This window comes from Kogia breviceps, chromosome 1 (genome assembly GCF_026419965.1).
Source record: "Kogia breviceps isolate mKogBre1 chromosome 1, mKogBre1 haplotype 1, whole genome shotgun sequence".
Taxonomy (NCBI): Eukaryota; Metazoa; Chordata; class Mammalia; order Artiodactyla; family Physeteridae; genus Kogia; species Kogia breviceps.
Window position 1 is genome coordinate 181,629,262 of NC_081310.1, and position 13,047 is coordinate 181,642,308.

General features: G+C 45.1%; 1 protein-coding gene across 2 annotated transcripts in view; it reads right to left on the reverse strand.

Annotated features, from left to right (window-relative positions):
• Positions 1–13,047, reverse strand: part of ARID1A (AT-rich interaction domain 1A) — a 71,647-nt gene that overhangs the window by 41,365 nt on the left and 17,235 nt on the right. For both annotated transcript variants that reach the window (XM_059070244.2, XM_059070243.2), the window contains exons 2-4: positions 3,038–3,250; positions 1,261–1,713; positions 139–255 (exon numbers count right to left, since the gene is read on the reverse strand). In XM_059070244.2, the coding sequence (XP_058926227.1) occupies positions 139–255; positions 1,261–1,713; positions 3,038–3,250 (783 nt within the window). The remainder of the gene's footprint in view (positions 1–138; positions 256–1,260; positions 1,714–3,037; positions 3,251–13,047) is intronic.

Below are 13,047 nucleotides of genomic sequence, written 5' to 3' on the forward strand. Positions count from 1 at the left end.
CAGAATTTCGAGCCTGAATTCAAGGAATAGCTCACCATTCATTTAGCTCAATACCACCAAAACATCCAATCAGAAACTGGTTTTCTTTGCTTTTCTCTCTGCCCCCATCATCTTTTAGAGGGTGGCAGAAATACTCACAGGCAAGCTTGAAGGTCTTGACTGAAGACTCAGGTTCATATCTTCTTGCCCTCCCTTACTGGAGGTCATTGAGGGGGCTGAGGATGCCTGAGACCCAAATGAATCTTGAGATAACTCCTAAAACAAGAAAAACAAAAGCTGTGAGAGCCTGGTACTAATAAACCAGGCAAGCTTGCTTCATGATGAAAGGCCTATGGGACTCTCTCAAACAGGGGAAGCTAGGTGTGAGAGACTGCCCAATCACACACAATATTATCCAAAGGCAGAAAAAAACAAGTTGTGGCTCTTAAGAATGTCAACAGTGGACATAAGACTCTCTGATGGCACTCTTGATCATTTATCACCACCCACAGAAAGCTGTTATTTGGGGATAAATGCTAAAGTCTAGCTAACTACAAGTTATATCTATCAAAGAATGAGATCACCTGATTCAAAAACACCAACAAAACACTCACGCTAGGACCTCTGCATTAAAATGAGTACTGCTTCCTTTAAAGATATTTATTCCAACAATGCCACGAATGCACAAAATCTTTAATGGACCTGTCATCACTCAGTCATTCTCCTCTTTCTGCTCCTTAAAGAATAAAGCCCAAATTGTTATTTTTAGACTTTATCGCCTACCTTGTTCACAGACATGGCTACAAATAAATTTTAGCTATTTCCCAAAATCAAATCCACTCTCAAAAAAATAAGAGATTTGCTATCACTGAGACTATTCTAAAGAATGTGATGTCAGCTCTGACTGCGATTTCAAATGAAGGGCTCCAAAATATTTTGAGCAATAGCAGAATGGAATGGCAGTTGGATGAATGTACAGTACAGCCTCCCAAAGCGACCGTTTTTAAAAAGACCAAACTAACTTGGATGCTCAAGTTCTGAATTCTGAGTTTAAAAAAAAGAAAAAAGAAAAAAAATCAGTCCCATTATCTTTATTTCCTTTCTGCCTATGCAACTTTCCGTTGCCCTTTTTCATGAGTATGGAGAGCTACAGGTTTTTATGCAGTTATATCTTTATTAGTTCAATCAGAGAACGAATTTCGTATGGCAAAGTTCTCATGACACCAACCCGCAAAGTCTGCGGTCACACGTAGGGAAGGGCATGAGGAAGGGGCCTCTTACCTGTGGTGGAGGGAAGCGCTGCTGAGAATAGGCAGTTTGCTGTGACTGCTGAGACTGGGGCTGAGGGTACGCAGCCTGCTGGGAAAGCGTCGAGGATGCTGGCTGCTGAGGTGGCGGCTGCTGGTAAGGAGACTGTGCCTGCGGCTGTGAGTAGGGGGGCTGGCTCTGGGGGTGCTGCTGGGTGGTGGACTGCTGGGTGGGGTACGGGGTTGGGGACTGCTGATGAGGGGGCTGGGATGGCTGCTGGGAATACGGAGGCTGAGAGGACTGGAGCTGCGGTGGCTGAGACTGAGGCTGCTGCTGATATGAAGTCTGGGCGTGAGGGGTCTGGGATGGTGGCTGCTGGGAGTAGGGCTGCTGCTGCTGCTGGGGGTGAGGACTTTGCTGGTTGTAATATGGAGCCTGGCCCTGCTGACCATACCCGCTGGGGCCTGGCTGTCCATAAGGTGGAATCTGTAAAAGGAAAGGATACTTTTAGCACTGACCCTTCAGGATGAAGAAAGGTGATTATGTCAGAAGCCACGCCCTGAAGATGGGTATATAAAGCCGGCAAGCCAAGCCTCACATTTGGAAGGCCCAGGGTTTTTCTACCAACCCTGTTAAACTGAGCCAGGAAGGACAGCCAGGCTGGGCTCCTAGTTGGTTTGCTCTTAAGTGGACTACATTCATTTGCAGAAAATTTACACTATTTAATAAAAATCTAGTCAACTTACAGGAGTTCGAGAACAGCTGTTTTCACCAATGAGTCTACTCTTTTTATCATGGCCTAGACTGTTTTTATAAGCACTAGGAATCTGGATCCTAGCCACAACCAAGAGTCAAGAGCAGCCTGGCTCAGCCAACTGAAAACCTAGGGTTTAGTAATCCAGATAGTATGCCAATCACTAAACTATCCTGGTTCTCTTTTTCATTTAGTCTTCATTCAAAAAGTAGCTGACAAAAAAAAAAAAAAAAAACTACCTGACAGCCTACTTGCTTACTTGTACCATGCACTACTCTAGGCACCAGGGATACATCTGGCAAGGAGGGGGAAAAAAAAAGACCAATAATATCCTTCCCAACTCTCCTCCATTTTCTCATTGGGGAAAAAAAAAAGTGATTTTATAGAAGGGCATACTTTGTTTTCAAGTCTTAGAAGTAAAGTTACGTCTTATATTCTATCCCTCACCATTTTCAGTATGAATATCACTCACATATAAATGGTAGAAAATGCTGTCAAAACAAAAAAATGGCAATAAAAAGATGATGGTGCGGATGGTCAGATAAAAGGAGATGAGTAAAATCTTAACATCTGCAATAGCACTGTTAGCATCTTTACTGCTCAATCTTCCCTTTTCCTGCTACTCCCAGTCCCTTCTAAACATTCACTTTAAACCAGACAGCTGTATGTTGAAGGCCTTGAGAACATGAAGGGCCTCTTCTCTCCCCAGGGCACATGGTATGAGTGGTTTTTCTCAGTAGTAGTGGATTGGTGCTCAGCCACTGCCTTTTTCTTTCTTCCCACCTCCTTTAGAGATCGCCATTCAGTGGGTACAAGCAGGCCAGCCAGGTCAAAGAAGACAGATACACACAGCAGGTGGCCAGGGAGCAGTTTTCCTTCAAGCATACATGTGATGGTGACCACAACCTTGGCCTTGTACGTAGCACAGTGAAACTGAGTCAGTTGGCCTATGTTCCTTTCAAGAGGTTTGGAAGCCAAAGACACATTCTGATTCTATAGCTGAAGACCAGATATTGGACAGCAACAAGGATTAAGGTAATTGGAGTCAACATCTACCTGCTGTGCATAAGAGAGGCCGCCCATGGTACTCTGCGCTCGGCCCTGCATGGTCATCGGGTACCGCTGCGGGGTCTGGGACCCATATGGCTGCCCTGGGTACCCATGTCCTTGCTGCGGTCCTGATGGAGGTCCCTGTTGTTGCGAGTATGGGTTAGTCCCGCCATATGGCTGAGGTCTCATCTTGCCCATCTGATCCATTGGACTGGATGGCTACAAAATAAAGAGCATTTCATTAACCTGAAGCTTTGATGTCCTCTAGCCAATATGAACACAAACCTTGGCATACAGGTCTGTATGCCACAAAGGAAAACAGTTACTATGAAATAAAGTAATGGTATAGACCCAGTAACCCTTGAGCAAGTCATTTAACCTTCCTCAGAACCTTGATTTTGTCATATGTAAAATGAAAATACCACCAGTTTGTGAAAGCATCTTCTAAGTTATATACTACTTTATAAGTGTGGTACTACTTGAGATCCAAGGAACGGGCCAGGTGTGGAGCAATGAATACACATACTCTATGGTACAGAAAAATGAGAACAAAGGCCCTCCAGTTGGGAGGGGATGGTGCTGCTATACTCTGCCATGATCCTGTTCAATAACACCAAAACTGATGCTTTAATACTGTTGTAGGGAATTCAAACACACAAGCATCTAGATGTTTTTATTCTTTAAATAGTGGAAATTTATTTCCTTGCACATCCATAGCCCATTTGTGCTATGGCACGAGGACTTAAATTTATGCTTTCTTCCAATTGGGTATCATAGCTAAGTTACAGTTGTTGAGGGAATTGTGACCCTGAATTTATTTAGAGCCCTGTACAACTCAACTGAAAAGTTCACCTCCTTTAATATTCAAGAGCTTGAGGGTGTAAGGCAGGTAGAGATTATATCTCTCTAAAAAACAAGATGCAGAGGTACCAATAATGGAACCTTAAAGCTCATAGGTATTTGGCTACAAACATAAGTTCCAGTTCTTTGTGGTGCAACAGGATCAGTCAACTCATTCACTTTCTGACATAATTTTATCTTATTGGAGCTACATAGAACAGAGGCCCAGCACACTTTCCTCTCCCAGAGATGCCTACCTATATCTATTGGTGGTGAGACGGGAAGGGGGGAGTATCTCTAAGCACTTAAACAGATACACCCTAGTTGCCGAGTAGGCCTGGACCTGACGTAAAACTTGAAAACTGAATCTTAGATTGGGGATGGGGAGTAGATATTAAGGAATTCAGTGGTTCTCAAACTTCAGAATGCATCAGAATCACCCAGAGGGCTTGTTAAAACACACACTGCTGGGACCCACCCCCAGAGTATGATTCTGTAGGTTGAGCGTTGGGCCTAAGATACGCATTTATAGCAGTTCCCAGGTGATGTTGATGCTGCTGGTCCAGGGACCACCACACTTTAAGAACCACTGGCCTAGATTACACCTAGGGTCCCTTCTGGTTCTATTATTCTATAATTAATAAATTATTCTGGGGCTTCCCTGGTGGCGCAGTGGTTGAGAATCCGCCTGCCGATGCAGGGCACACGGGTTCGTGCCCCGGTCCGGAAGATCCCACATGCCGTGGAGCGGCTGTGCCTGTGAGCCATGGCCACTGAGCCTGCGCATCCGGAGCCTGTGCTCCGCAACGGGAGACGCCACAACAGTGAGAGGCCGGCATAACGCAAAAAAAAAAAAATATTCTAACCATAAAAAAACAACAACACAAACCCCTCCAAAATAAGGGGAGGGGAACACTCAAACAATTGGTTCTCTCTCTGTGTGTATATATATATATATACACACACACACACACTTTTTTTTTTGCAGCACACTACCTAAGTGTTTTAAAATAATGAGGAAGTCGAGCTGTCATGAGGAAAATGGATTAGATAAAAAGCCACAGAGAGTATTCTTCTAAATACTAACAGAAAAAAAGCAGAAACGAAGTTCTCTCTTAGGCTGCAGCTGAAATCTCACCTTAAAAGGTTAACACTGAAACCTCCAAGTTTCTAAACTACGAGAATCATAGTAAAACGGTGTCCCAAATCACTACTACATGTCAATATTAGTGCTATTTCCAACAATCATAACTAAACAATTTTTGCCCAGACCTGCCCCTGTATCAGAAGCTCCAATAACATTCCCGATCATAACTTTGGAGCCACGTGGATTCTTTTGGGCCTGTTTAGGAAGTTCAAATTCAACAACCGAACTAGTGAGTAATAAACAGCATGTGGTCTTCCCCAGATACACCTGGCAATGGAGCCAAAACATCACCATTCTCTCCTACAAAAAGAGCTCAGGGGTTTACACAGCCACATCATGCCGCAAATAACAAGGAGATCCTCATCTTATCCTAGACTGCAGCTGCTGTCCATGTGGCCCCCAGGTGAAGAGACTACATTTGCTGAACAGAGATCAGCCCACTCTGGGTATCTCTGTCAGTCTAGATCTCCTCAACACACAAGGGGCAGTCATTACCATGGTTACTACGCAGCTTCTAGAGCAGCAGCTATTAACCATGGCTACAGATCAGATGTGAGAAGCTTCACAAATGCCTGGGTCTCTCCCTAGAGATTCCAATTTAGTGGGTCTAGAAAGGCTTGGGCTCCCTCCCCCTAAACCCCTTAAGATCCTTGGATGATTCCTGTATGTGTGTGTGTGTGTGTGTGTGTGTGTGTGTGTGTGTGTGGCGGGGGGCAATGCATGGCTTGCGGGAATCTTAGTTCTTAGTTCCCCAACCAGGGATTGAACCCAGGCCATGGCAGTGAAAGTGCCGAGTCCTAACCACTGGACTGCCAGGAAATTCCCTAGTTCTAATGTATATTACTAGCTGAGAACCAGTGATCTAGAGAAACACTGCCCCATAAAATTTTCTGTGTTGTGTGACTATTAAGTACTTGAAATATGGCTAGTGTGACTGAGGAACTAAATTCTTTTTATTTACTTTTAATAAATTCAAATAACCACATGTAGCTGGTGGTTATATTGGATTGCACAGTTCTAGAGCAATACTCACAAATCATTTTCACCTCTCCCTGCTCAACAACAGCCTCAAACTTCCTACCTACTACATCACGTACAGTATCAAATAGAAAGAGCAAAGAAAGTAATAAATCGATAGACTTGGGTTCAAATCCTGTCACTGTCTGACCTTGAGCACATCAATTCTTTTTTTTGGGCTGTGTTGGGTCTTCGTTTCTGTGCAAGGGCTTTCTCTAGTTGTGGCAAGCGGGGGCCACTCTTCATTGTGGTGCGCAGGCCTCTCTTGTCGCGGAGCACAGGCTCCAGACGCGCAGGCTCAGCAGTTGTGGCGCACGGGCCTAGTTGCTCCGCGGCATGTGGGATCCTCCCGGACCAGGGCTTGAACCCGTGTCCCCTGAATTAGCAGGCGGACTCTCAACCACTGCGCCACCAGGGAAGCCCAGCACATCAATTCTTTAACTAAAATGCACATAACTGGGGCTTCCCAGGTGACGCAGTGGTTAAGAATCCACCTGCCAATGCAGGGGACACGGGTTCAAGCCCTGGCCCGGGAAGATCCCACATGCCGCGGAGCAACTAGGCCCGTGCGCCACAACTGCTGAGCCTGTGCTCTAGAGCCCACGTGCCATAACTACTGAAGCCTGCATGCCTAGAGCCCATACTGCGCAACAAGAGAAGCCACCACAATGAGAAGCCCGCGCACAGCAACTAGAGAAAGCCCACACGCACCAGCAAAGACCCAACACAGCCAAAAAACAAAAACAAAAACAAAACATAAAATGCACATAACACACTTCACACAGTGCCTGGTACTTAAACGCCCAATGAATAGTGGCTGTTACCAATAACGGTAAATAGTGCTTCTGCCTGACTCTAAAGTCTGCCACAGTGCTCCGGTTCTACGCATTTTTCAGCCTCGTGCCAGACTTCCCACATGTCCAGCTCTATGCAGTAGTACCCTGCCCTGCCTTCCTGTCCACAATGGCTTCCACCAGCAGAAACCCAACCCTTCAACAAGAAGCCACTTCCCACTTCTTTAGCACATTCTGTTCTTTCACACTTCTAAATGTCCTATTGTAAAATCAGTCAGAATCATAGGTTTAACACTTAGTTGTCCAGCTAACTGACTGCATCTCTCAAGACTAAGTTCTCGGAAATCGGAGATCAGGTATTTTATCTTCAAAGTCCCTCCAAAGACCCCAAGTGCAGAACTAGGGCTAAGGAACTTCACTGTGCCAGGCTGCCCTACTTTAAAAAGTGGGTAGGGGATACTATGGGAAGAAAGCCTAGATTAAACCACCTAGCCAAAGGGCCAGGGACACCCCTAAACCAGGTTATGACTTTGAGGGCAGAAAAAAATGGGGACTGAACTGAAAAAGAAAAGGGGAGGGTAGATAGAACAAACAGTCAAGGAAGAATGAGCACACCTCTGAGGAGAATCTTTTTTTTTTTTTTTTTTTTTTTTTTTGGTATGCGGGTCTGTCACTGCTGTGGCCTCTCCCGTTGCGGAGCACAGGCTCCGGACGCGCAGGCCCAGCGGCCATGGCCCACGGGCTCAGCCGCTCCGCGGCACGTGGGATCCCCCCGGACCAGGGCACGAACCCGCGTCTCCTGCATCGGCAGGCGGACCCTCAACCACTGCGCCACCAGGAAAGCCCCTGAGGAGAATCTTAAGTGCCATCCTTAAGTGCCTCTCTCCTATAACCCAGAGAGGTCGTCAAACCACACAGGCATCCACAAACACACTGCTTAAAAACAAAAGGCTAAAGGCAAGTTACTCCCCGCTACCCGCCACCCCCGCCCCATCTCTCACATCAGGGTGCCTGCACTCCCAATTGAGGACAGCTACTAAAGGATTCAAGGATTCTTCCATTAACTTTAGAAATTCCTTGCAGACTAAAAATAAATGCAAGTTTAAAAAATTCTTATTCTAAAAAATGAAATTAAGACATTTCCCTTTCCTGGACATCAGATTTCTGACCCCTTCCCTTCACGAAAGGGTTATAATAAACGGAATACACAGCTTAGCAACTAAAATATATTCAGTTCAACCAGATTACTCTGGTCTCATGTCAAAGTTAAACATCTGCTCATATCAGGAGGGGAGGTAGGCAGGGACTGAACTCACACTTCTGACATTTAAAACCACTGTGGGGCTTCCCTGGTGGCGCAGTGGTTGAGAATCTGCCTGCTAATGCAGGGGACAGGGGTTCGAGCCCTGGTCTGGGAAGATCCCATATGCCGCAGAGCAACTAGGCCCGTGAGCCACAACTACTGAGCCTGCGTGTCTGGAGCCTGTGCTCCGCAACAAGAGAGGCCGCGATAGTGAGAGACCCGCGCACCGCAATCAAGAGTGGCCCCCGCTTGCCACAACTAGAGAAAGCCCTCACACAGAAACGAAGACACAACACAGCCAAAAATAAATAAATAAACAAATGTGGGGTTAAAAAAAAAAACATTGTGAAAGATTTGTGATTTGCAGCTATAGATGAAATGTCACCTTCCAATTTTTCATAACAGAAAAGGGCCCTTAAATCTTCACTAATCAGTTTTTGGAAAGTAGCAATTTCAGACCAGGAAAATCCCTACTACATACAAGATAGAAAAACCAGTATCAGCAGTCTGCAGGCACCAAGGAAGAGGCAGAGGATGGGAAACACCAAAGAGCCAGAGATTCCACTCTGGGAAAGACAGAGAGGAAATCCCTTCAATGGGAAACCACAGGAGTAGATTACTGTGATTACACTTCAAAAGCAAAGGCTCTGCCACAAAGACACATAATTGAGAGGAAAATGCTGCCCCCTTGATCAGGGAAGTCGGGCCCCCTGCTATATACTCTCCTGCATTCATAAAAAATAAAAATAAAAAAGAGGAAAAGAGCCATAAGAAAACCCCCATCTCTATTCACCACTTATCTCTTTCCAGATCACTGGACGTGTTACAAACTGCCTGCCAAATGAAATGCATCAAAAGTTGCAGTTTCCCTAGGCATCAAAGGCAAGGATGCCTAGCAGGCTGGGCCCTTTGAATATATTCAGAACAAACAGCTTACAGACTACCCACTTGCACAGTTTCCCTGCTCTAAGCAAATGGAATTAAAAGCCCCTCCAGATCAGAGGGCTAATGGAATCCCTTATAACTTCTTATTGCACCAAGGAAAGCCATAACGACCTAAGTAAGGGGTTGCTGAGATATAACACACTGGACTTCAAATTCTCCAACTTCTGATCACAACTGATTGAGAAGAGAGCAGAGAAGGCCGGGCCAGGGACTCCAACTTCAAAGTGAGAGATACTGTTCACCAAAATGCACCACACCACATGCAGTGGCACCAGGAAAGAGAAACTTCTTAATTTTCTTGAAATAAATGTCCAACTGAGGAAAGTTCCAGGCTTCAGTCCCAATCCAAAGATGCAGAAAGGAAGTGACCGTGTAGCAAACCAAAGGAGCCAGATTTGGTACCCAAGGACCAGCAAGAACATAACTGGAGAAAGATGGACCGGGCTGCCAAAAATGTGTCCATCAGAAAGCAGAAGTCTTGACTACCACTTGTCCTGTCACCCTAAATGCCAACTAGCTGAGGCCAGTAGAAACCTAGAATATTATTTCTTACTCATTGCGCTTTCAATTTATTCTTGGCCAGATTTGTTGTATGACTTTTAATAATAACAATAAAAAAAAGCATCCCTGGCTCTTTAACCAAAAGAACCACCTAATTGATTCCCACAGTAATTAACCTGCATTTTACCTCAGAGAGCGGTAGTTAAGGAAGTCGGCACTGCTATTTATAACTCATCTCAAATTGAGGGCAGACTGCCTAAAATCTAACACATCCCAGCTGTACTCCTGTTTGAACTGGGGCCAAGGGAATTTTTTAAAGCAATCTTGGCACTGAATGAATGACACCAACAGTATGAGAGCTCGAGCGGTTGTGTTGTGGTGACGTAGCACTGGAGGTGGAATGGGAGGGGGCCAGTGTACTGTGATCCCTCTCGTGCACGCCTGCTGCTTGCTGAGTCCCAGTACAGTAAGCTGGGAACCGCCCACTGAGAGCCAAACACAGGAAAAGGCTTTTCCTGTGGAACGCCTTGAAGTGAGAAACACATGGCTAATCTGCATAAATGAGAAGCCACACCACCCCTGCCAGGAAGGTTAGTGCTCGTAATCTCTGGCCATGAAGCTGGCTGCCTGGGAGGACTTGGACTGGCGCCTGATAACCCAGAAAGAGCCGAAAGAACAGATGGGTAAGGACCCCGGCAGAAAACAGCCCCAGGTCACGTGACTCGCCACATGGCCCCGCCAGCACAAACTATTGTCTGGCTGTGGAGCTCCCATACAAAGGCACCCGGTCTTGGCTTCCTGTGATTACAGGGACAGGCGGCAGCTGTTGATCCAGTTCCCCTATGGAACTCTCCCCTATTGAGGAGCATTCCAGGGAGGGATAAATACAAAAGTTAAGGCCTCTCCCAACCAACGTGCCCTCAGCTTCCCGCAAGCTCCACGTGGCCCCACACTCAGATCTGAGGAAGGACAGAGTAGATTCCATAGAGAGAACCACCCTTTGCACCCCGATACACGTGAGCTGACCAGCATAAATCATTCTCAAAGTGCCCCCTCCCCAGCCACACAGACATCTGTATCCTCATCCTGTTTTTTCTCACTCCTCCAGTACACTTCATGGCTTTGAAGACTGGTCTAGGGGCCCAACCCCAATCAAGGAAAAACTGCCCAGAAACCTGCCTTTAGTTCTACCCCCAGACCCTGCCTCCTAAAATAAGGAGATTCCTTCCCTTCCTTTTGTTTTGCATTTAAACAGTCATGTGCCCACTGTTTATGTGACCCAGGATAATAAAAGATTCTTCACTTCCTATTTGGCCTCACCAGAGACATCACTAACGATTTCCTGAAGCTATACTGATGATAAGAAAATAAAAATCTCTCATCGGATATACCAACACCTGACCCAGGAGATCAACCCACTCAGCCTATGTTTCTTATCAGTCATAACCTGAGAATCACACCCCATTTTTCTACTTCACTAGAGACAGAAAACAATTTTCATTTTAGTTCCAGTTCATTCCAGTTCTCAACAAACTGGTCATATGCCTATGGTGAGAGAGGAATTACCAACAACTAGTTTACAACTACCAGCCGAAAGAGACAGTTTTTAAAAAAATTCTTTCAACGTTCCATAAGTGTCCAAGTTGAATATAAATAAAAAAATCCAAAGTCAATTAAAAGTTCTATCTACCCCATTCTGTTTACAGAAATGATTCTTGAAGATCAGGGCACATTCCCCTTTGCAGCCTTAAGTAAGAGCCCATTTCAAAGACATGACCTGAAGCATCAAGCTGACCAAACTCCTAGGAGGGGCTGCAACCTGACAACAGACTCAGGACCTTCCAACCCACACTGTCTCTAAAGTGATAGAGAACAAGACAAGATGCTGGCTCAGAGATATTTAGGCTACTGTGCTCCATCCTTCCAGACCAGAAAAATCAGAAAAATACTCACTAAGGGCAGAAAAAGTCACTGAATCTTCCACAAAACTCAAACAAATTATGAGAGCCAACCGTAATAACCACCTCACAGCTGTCCACCCAGAAGAGGCGTGACAGAAAAACCACAACCAGGTGGCTGGCATTTATTTCTTCGTTGGGTCCTGAAAGAGCTCTTCAAATAAAGCAAGTAGAGCATTAAAGTAATAAATTCCCCAACAAATGATAAAATTCTTCTCATCCAGAGCACTTTCATTAGCCACCTTCCAAAGAGAAAGTGCTCTTCCAAAATCGATTATCACTTTTTCGGAAGACCAAACTTATTATTTAACCAATTTCTCCCAATTTCCAATGAATTACAAAAGTCTCTAAGAAAGACACTTGAGAAAGAATTCTTCAGGTACTACTTAAAACCCAGGGATATAATATATAAAACATAAGGCCCCAAGACAATGATTAAACAAGAATGAAATGCCATTTGATAAAATTAAACATCCCCTTGTTTACAACTTTTTAATCTCAAGAGTAAGGCAGCATTACAACACGGTGAAAAGAGTACACTAGTCTGAGAGAATGCCTGGGTTTCAATCCCAGTTCTCTGACCAACTGGGGAGAGAGGGGTAGGCACTAATCAGGCTGTACCCCTAACCTCCTCAGCTACACACTTGAATCCTACCCTCTAGATTCTGAATCAGCAGCTCTGGGATGGGGCCAGGAATCTCCTCAGGCAATTCTCATGTCCAGTCTGGGAGCATTTGGGCTGCATGGCCTCCCTCCAAATCTCCTCCCATCTCCAGCACAGAATGACTCTAGAACTCGGATGCACATTCAGCTTCCTTAGCCAACCTGTGGTCTGAAGAGGGCAGTGCCTGGCCAATAGAGAAAAACCAGGAATGGACCTCAGATTCCTAAATAAGCAGCATTCTCAAAGCCAAGATTTCCCAAATACTTATACTTAATCCCCGACTGTCTTGTTCACCTGACCACCTATTACTAACACTACTATATGCTTTACTTATTTACCTTGTTCACTGTCTGTATCCTAGACTAGAACATAAACTCCGGGAAGGTAGACATCCGTGTGTAAAACAAACTTTCCTACTTTAAAAGAGGAAAAGAAAGGGGACTGTGAAAGAGAAAGTGGAATTCTAGAGGTCTTGGCAATTCCTAACCTCTTCCATGCTGAGAGGAAATGCTTTGGTTCAACACATAAGTCCTAAGAGCTCTGCCTCCACAATGCCTTCAACTTCTCTGTCCCTCAGTTTCTACATCAACAGAATAGAGACGGCAGTAGTAGCACCCTCAGGGTTGAATGAAATAAGTTAATATGTTAAAATGAAACAAAACATTGTTCTTCAAACAAGCTGGACGTGCTCCAGCCTCAGAGTCTTTGTATTCACTGATCTCTCCACCTGGAATACTCTTTCTTCTCTCAGGTATTAGTATAGCTCTCTCACATCAAATATGACTTCAATTTGGCCTCCCCTGGTGTACCCAGTTAAGATTTCAATCATACACACTTCTTACAGTTG